At 35.3% G+C, this 7,019-nt stretch overlaps 1 protein-coding gene across 1 annotated transcript; it reads right to left on the bottom strand.

Moving 5' to 3' along the window:
- Positions 1 to 396: 396 nt before the first annotated feature.
- On the bottom strand, positions 397 to 2,672 carry LOC111438458 (indole-3-acetic acid-amido synthetase GH3.6-like). Its single transcript, XM_023076366.1, has 3 exons — positions 2,282 to 2,672; positions 1,297 to 2,201; positions 397 to 1,131 (listed from the first exon to the last, which is right to left on the bottom strand). The coding sequence occupies exons 1-3, from the start codon at positions 2,596 to 2,598 to the stop codon at positions 539 to 541; spliced, it is 1,815 nt and encodes a 604-aa protein (XP_022932134.1). The 5' UTR covers positions 2,599 to 2,672; the 3' UTR covers positions 397 to 538.
- Positions 2,673 to 7,019: the final 4,347 nt, after the last annotated feature.

The following is a 7,019-nucleotide window of genomic DNA, read 5'->3' as shown; positions in this document are numbered from 1 at the left end:
ATGGAATGATAAAAAAACAAATACAAATTTGAATAAAATGAAGTTAGAAACACATGGCAGTGGAATATGTTGTTATGAATGCATTGAAATGGGTTGGAATAATTTATTAATGCCATCAAAGGCCACTTGTTTGCTTTGGAGTTCGCAACAAAAACTAATCCATTCGCCCATCACACCACACACTCTTAGCTTAGGGAAAAAGATAGTATGCTTTTCATAAAGCCTTTACCTTTCTTGTTATCTTCAATTCTCACAAAAGCCCATGGGAGTTGTTGAGTGCGCAGAATTTCTGGGTGGAATATCATGAGTTCTTAACCCAAAATTCCCTCAAAAACATGATCATCATTGCAATGAACAACTGCTACCCAATCAGAGAGAGAGAGATGGAGATTTTGATTTGAACAGAAAATTTTGTTTTTCGATTCTTTTTTTACATTGGCTTACTCAGAAAAAGGATGATATGATCATTATTTTGTTTGCTTGCGAGGAAAAAAAAAAAAGAAAAAAAAGAAAAAAAAAACCAAGAGCTTTTAATTGATCAATCCTGTTGGGACCATTGCTTATGACCAGCAACCCACTTCGGGCACTTAGGGCTGAAATAACAACCCACCACTCTGGAGTTCAATAGCTCAACAATGGGTTGAAACTTCACACACCTTGGGGTTTTGTACTGATTTATAGAAGCTCCCATGCTTATGGCATAATCCATGAGCTTGTCGAACGTTCCACTCTCCACCACCTTGATCTCCAGTGGTCCGATCGACTTATCGGCCACTCGCCCTTGTCGGTATACACTGTTCAGTGACTCCTCGATCGTAAGACAACAATCTTCCAACACCGAGGGCGGTACCGGAGTTGTCGAGCTACCCTTCTGATTCAGCTCCCAATACAGCACGTAGTGCCCTGGAATTGTTGATGTGTTGGCATGGCTTGTGTACTCAGCCAATGTTGCCTCGAATGGCACCAAATGGTTCACTGAGTTTTTCACTGCGTTTTGTAGCTCCACTTCGTCTGTCTTGTCCGAATCAATGCTTAGAACCACGTTCTTCCTGCAAATGAAGTTGAATTGTGGAGCTTTGTTTTTGAATCCTGCCACTCTTAGGATATCCCCGACTCGATAACGATATAAGCCTGTTCAATTTCAAATCCCACGTCACATGTGTTAGAAATCACGACTCTACACAATAACATGATATTACTCACTTATAAACTCATAATTATTTTCTAAATTAGCCAATGTAAAAAAAAAAAAAAAAAGAGAAGGAAGAGAGAAAAATAATTAAATGGGTTAATTACCGGCGTAAGTAGTGACAACGAGCTCATATTCTTTGCCGAGTTCGACATCAGTGAGATCGACGAGTTGTTGATCGTTGAGAGATTCGCCGTTGTTGGAGGTTCTTTGAACAGGAAGGAACTCAAAATAGGCCATGGAAGGGATGAGAGTATAAGCAACTTCACTTGGTTTACAAAGAGGGTTGAGATTGACGCCAAAATAGCACTCGGAAGAAGCATACATAGTACACACCAAAGGCAGCCCATTGCTATAATAATCAAGCGTCCCAATGTACTGTGACATTGTGCCCGTAACAATCACATCCAAATATTTGGTGTTGGGCCACAGCCTTGTAATAATTCCCTTCCAATACCCTTTGGAGCATTGTTCGTGAATAAAATCAGCCAGCTCTGGATCAGGCCTACGCAGGACTAACATGACCGCATCGCCAACTGCCTGGTCCGTGATTTGGGAATTGAGCGTCCCGGTCCGAATGTCGTGGCAGAGAAGTTGCCAGTGCTTTTCAAGAAAGCGAATGGCACGGATGAAGCCAGAGGCGAAGACGGCGCCGACCCGGAGGACGTCGAGACGGTAGCAGAGGCCGCAGAGTAATTGAGCGTAGATGCTTTGGTAAGCGTCAGGGCAAAGAATGGCTTCATTGGGGCTTGTGTAATTGGTGTAAGGATCATAAGGGCGGTTCTTAAAGTGGGAGCTTTTGTAGTAGCTGGTTAAAACAGGGCGAGCGAGTAGGCCACCAGGGGTTCTGGCTTCCGCCTTGACGAATAAAAAGTACATTCCTTTACCCTTTTCCAAGCCCGGAACGAATTGGGTCATGATAGGCATCAACAAACTATACAAAAGTGAGCGTCTTTCGAGCTCCTCTTCGATGGTGGGCATCAGCTTTCTCTCGCCGCCGGAAGTGCCAGAGCTGCAAAATCAAAATCAAAACCAAAACGTGAGACCCATTATGAGATTGAGCGGATATTTGAGAAGAAGAGAGGTATGGACCTTGTTAAGAACTCAGAGATGGGGGAGGAGCATAGAATAGGGGAGGTGTCGCCATTAGCGATGCGAGAGATGAAGGGTTGGATGTGGTCGTAAGAGACAAGGGGGATGGAGGATTTGAAGGTGTCGGGGGAAGGGCGGGCGTGGAGGGAGAGATACTCGGAGGTGGCATTGCGGGAGAGGATTTGGGAGAGGACTTGGCGTTGGACAAGGTCGGCGTTGGTGGTGACATCTTCAATGAATTGGAGAATGGCGTTGTTTTTCTGAACAAGGTTGTAATTGGGGGTTACAGAGGTTGGTGTTTTGGGGGCTTCAGGCATTTTGGTTTGGGAATGAATGAATGAATGAATGTAAGAATGAATTTGAGTGGAATTTGTTAGAGAGGGGTTGTGGTGTGCGTGTTGGGGGATAAACAAGGGAACAAATATGGATATTTATAGAGCAACACAAAGGGCAGCTGCGAGTTAGAAACCAAACAAGCATTACATGAGGGGCACATTTGTAAATCCATATTCATTTCCCATCTTTCTTTTCTTTTCTTTCCTTTTCTATTCTATTTGTTTCAAATTCAATTATCCATGTCATACACGTAAGATATTACTAATAACTATCTAAATTTGAGAGTTAAATAAAAAAAAATATATTTTTTTGGTCAGAGTAAAAAGAGAAAAAGAAAATTAAACCGGCAGTATCCGGTAAACACGCGGTGATTGCACTGGTTACATGCGTGCTTGTAACGCGGTGTCGTAGGAAATACCGGCAGCGGTTTCATTATTTGTGTGTAACGCTAGCGTTTCTCTGTGTTTTCCCGTTAGCCGGTAACTTAAATGAGGTTGTTTTATTTAAATGAATAAAATGCAGAATGCGAAATATCGCGAGATTTGGAGTCAATGAAACGCGAGAAAATGTAGAAGAATGAAGGAGAGAGAATAATAGTATGCGTTGTTGTGTACGGTAGTTAACTGGGGAGTTCCTTGTTGAAGTATCTATGTGGGACCACCCAGCTGGCTACCTAACTTCTAACGTTGACACGTGCACGATTTTTTTAAAACGCCAAGACTGTGACTTCACGGTTCCCCCGCCTCCACTCAACTAAATCGTCCCATTTCCTCGCTAATACATCGCCTCTTCTTAAGCTCTTCCCCGAATTAACGCCAATCATTCATTTTGGCTCTTTTTTATTTTTTTTATTTTCTTAATTAAAATTCTTATTTATTAATTAAGAATATTAAAAAATCAAATACTTTTTATTTTTATTTTTATTATTATTATTTTTTATCATGGATTAATCTTTTGTGAATTAAATCGTTACGATTAGGTTTGTTATTGGTTCTAGAAGGTCCGGTACTGAAGCTTCTAGAAATATCATTTATTTCTCTGTTTTTTTTTTCCCTTAAAAATGATTTAATACATTGTTGTAGATGGTTCTAAAAGTGTAGGTAATGAAAGCTTATTGATGCCTTATCTAATTTATTTATGGGTTCATGTCACATAGATGAAGTTGCTTCAATTAATTGTTTTAATTTGGTGTAAATTGTATATTTATATACTATATACTATAAACTATATAGTATCACCACTTTGGAATATTTTTCACGAAGAATTAATTACAATTAAATAATAACAAATCTCATCCTTATAGAAAGAAAAAGCATTTTTTTACCTTTTTAACTTACATATAAATTTTTAATAATGTATACTCAATTCAAAGATCAAAATTTACCCTCATTTTATATGTTAGTATCAAATTGAAAAGTGGTAAAGACGTAAATTTGAAATTAAAAATTTATGGTTGGTTTTCGACCATCGAACATATTTGGATTTGGTTTGATTTGAATAAATGAAAATTTTATCATTTTGGTTGATACTTGAGTTTCCTAGAACTAGATTAATTAAATCAACTTAAATTTATTATTACTTTTTAATTCCAATATATATATATATATATATATATTTATTTTCATTATTTTTATTATTTATTCTCTAACACACTTCAAAAAAAAAACAAAGTTTTTAACTATTTGGAAGGGTATTTTTCAAAATAGTTACAAATTCTTAATAAATATTCGAAAATATAGATGTTTTACTCACTAATATTTTAGTAAATGTTTGAAAATGAAAATAAAAAGGGATTGAGTTAGGTTCATTATTTAATAAGAATGATTGGGATTGGGTTAGGTTCGTTATTTAATAAGAATGATTTGGATTGAAGAATTTTACAACTTGAACCATTAGAGTGGGTCTAAATAATATATCCACTCGATCTTATCCAACTTACAAATAACTCTATGGCCCACTATTACTCACCCGTTCAATACTACGATGACAGTACACATTCTTTGTTTACCGTTTAATTAAGAACTACTTATAAGATTGATTAGTATCTTATTTATTTTGGAGTATGGGTAATGGATAGTTACAGAAGTTGATGAGGGAGAAATTTAAAATAAAATTATTTTATAGAAAAAACATAGGTGGAAGGCAAAAGGGTTGGATAATTGTTATGTAGTAAAATGTGGAGGCAAATGAGTTTATATATATAAAAAGAAAAAGAAAGGGTGTTAGGCTTCAAACATTGGACAAGGGTAAATGGATGTAAATAGGTTAATAAAGTTTGAAAACCCAAATAATTGATCAACTTTATCCAAACTATATGAAATGCTCTAAAATAACCCATCATTTTGAAGGATTGTTTGTACTTTGGACAAATATTATTAATGGATTGATTCAAATAGTTATTTATTTATTTGTTACCCTTTTGTTTCCTTTTTCCATACAAGCTTAGTTGTCTTGCAACGTCACAAAGTTCAATGAATTAAAAATGTTTTCAAAAGGGTGATGATGAAAATGTTGGATGAAAGTCGGACGTCCACTAATTTAGAAAATAATCATGGATTTATAATCTACAAATACTCTCTATTCCAAAATGAAAAGCAACATCATACATATTCTTGACCGCAACTAATGTAGCTCATGACTTCTACTCTTTCTTTTTTTTTAAGTTGGTTTTATATTTTGGGGTCAAAGATATTTTCATGCATCACATGAGATGCAAACAAAAATGCTTCATTTGGACATGTCGGCTACTTCCGATTTCCATTCCTTAAAATAAAACATTTACCCACCATATATAAATAGAGATGACAACGTCCACCTACATTCTTGTGTGCCATATGCATCAGGTTACTTCTCCATCCTGATCAGTACGAATTCGTATTTTATGATTTATGACATTTATATTCGCTATGTTGTTATGCGGGTCCTTTCCCTTCGTGGCGTTCAGCAACACATTAAGAAATGCTAGCCCGACGAGCTAAGTCCAAGGGGTACGTGAGCTCGCTTGGTAGACTCATGTTCGTGTGCATGGGTCATGCGTAGAGAATTACTACGTATCCAACCTTGTTTGAACTACAAAGCTTCCTAAAACCATGCCATGATGTTTTTAAATGATAAATCTCATCATAGTGCAATGAGGTTACTTGCTAAGTATTTATTAAAATTCTGAAGCAACATGTACTTTGATTTTTCAGGTAAAGACAAGGCACCTCTATACAGATGACGATGTCGTAATAAAAGTTATGGAAACAGTGTTAGGATAGTCACATTTATGTTTATTTTGTCTCACTTAAGTTAGATCACGACACTCTCTTATTCTTTTCCTTATTTTATTTAAATTTCATGTTATTAATTATTTGTTGTTTTATTTTAAAGCTTTTATTATGAACGTTCATAACATCATTTTTCAAAAATTTTAAATGAATGTTTATACACTTAACAATCATGTTAGACACGTAGTAACGATTTTTCCACGGTAGAAAGATAGAGTCATTATAAATACTATTTGGTCCATGTGTAAATATGAATTTTAGCATTGTATATTTACTTTCTATTCATAACACTTGCTATCTGTTGTAATCTCTTTTTTCCCTTCCCTAAATTCTATAAATGAACTTGTAGTAGTGGAGAACTCGGAGTTTGGTAGAGGATCAATACAACCAAAGTTACCATTTCTTTTAATAAATGTCACGTTTGGTCTGTAGGGCAGCTTTTTTTTAATTTTAAAAATTATGAAAACGATAAAATTTTAAGATATAAACCAATAATTCAATAAATAGTAAATAATAAAAATAATTTTGGCTTGGTTCATGCACATAGTACAAATTGAAACGAATGTACTTCATTTAGGTTGAGTGCTTCAAATATCTAGTTTAAAATTAATTTCTTCCAACTATAACCAACCATTTCATTATTAATACATGTTTATAGCATAACCTAATCAATTCTTACACGATACTAAAATTAGAAATTTGTATTCAACACTCCATGTCTAAAATTTAGATTAAAGTCGGCAGCATAGTGATGTTACTTACTTCTCGCTTCTAAGAGTGAAAACTATCTCCATATAACAACACAGGTCTTTTCAGCATGATTTATTCTTACTCACATACTTTTTAAGAAAATTCCAGAGGACTACCTGATGTAGAATTACACTTAATTTTAGTACTTTAAGATTGATTATATTTTTAATATACTTTTTCCAACTGTTTTACCCTCAAGTCACTTTCATTTGGATGTGGTATTGGTTCATTCATGTACTGTACCGAAGAGTGAAATATGAGTTTTTAGTTATATTGATTTGAAGGAAAAAGAGATTATAAGAAAGAAATTTGGATATTATTCCGTTTGGAGTCGACCAAAGCATGTTGGTGAGCAGCTAAAAAGAAAGCAATATTTGCATGCC

This window comes from Cucurbita moschata, unplaced genomic scaffold (assembly GCF_002738365.1).
Source record: "Cucurbita moschata cultivar Rifu unplaced genomic scaffold, Cmos_1.0 Cmo_Scf00075, whole genome shotgun sequence".
NCBI lineage: Eukaryota > Viridiplantae > Streptophyta > Magnoliopsida > Cucurbitales > Cucurbitaceae > Cucurbita > Cucurbita moschata.
Note: the sequence above shows the minus strand (reverse complement) of the source record. Positions and strands in the feature narration are given on the sequence as shown.

What these genes read in the sequence shown, in the direction of transcription:
- LOC111438458 (XM_023076366.1), bottom strand. Translation starts at nt 2,598, where the DNA reads ATGCCTGAAGCCCCCAAAACACCAACCTCTGTAACCCCCAATTACAAC. An exon ending in ATCTCTGAGTTCTTAACAAG is followed by an intron (nt 2,202 to 2,281) that starts GTCCATACCTCT and finishes TTGATTTTGCAG; the next exon opens with CTCTGGCACTTCCGGCGGCG. An exon ending in CGTTGTCACTACTTACGCCG is followed by an intron (nt 1,132 to 1,296) that starts GTAATTAACCCA and finishes GAAATTGAACAG; the next exon opens with GCTTATATCGTTATCGAGTC.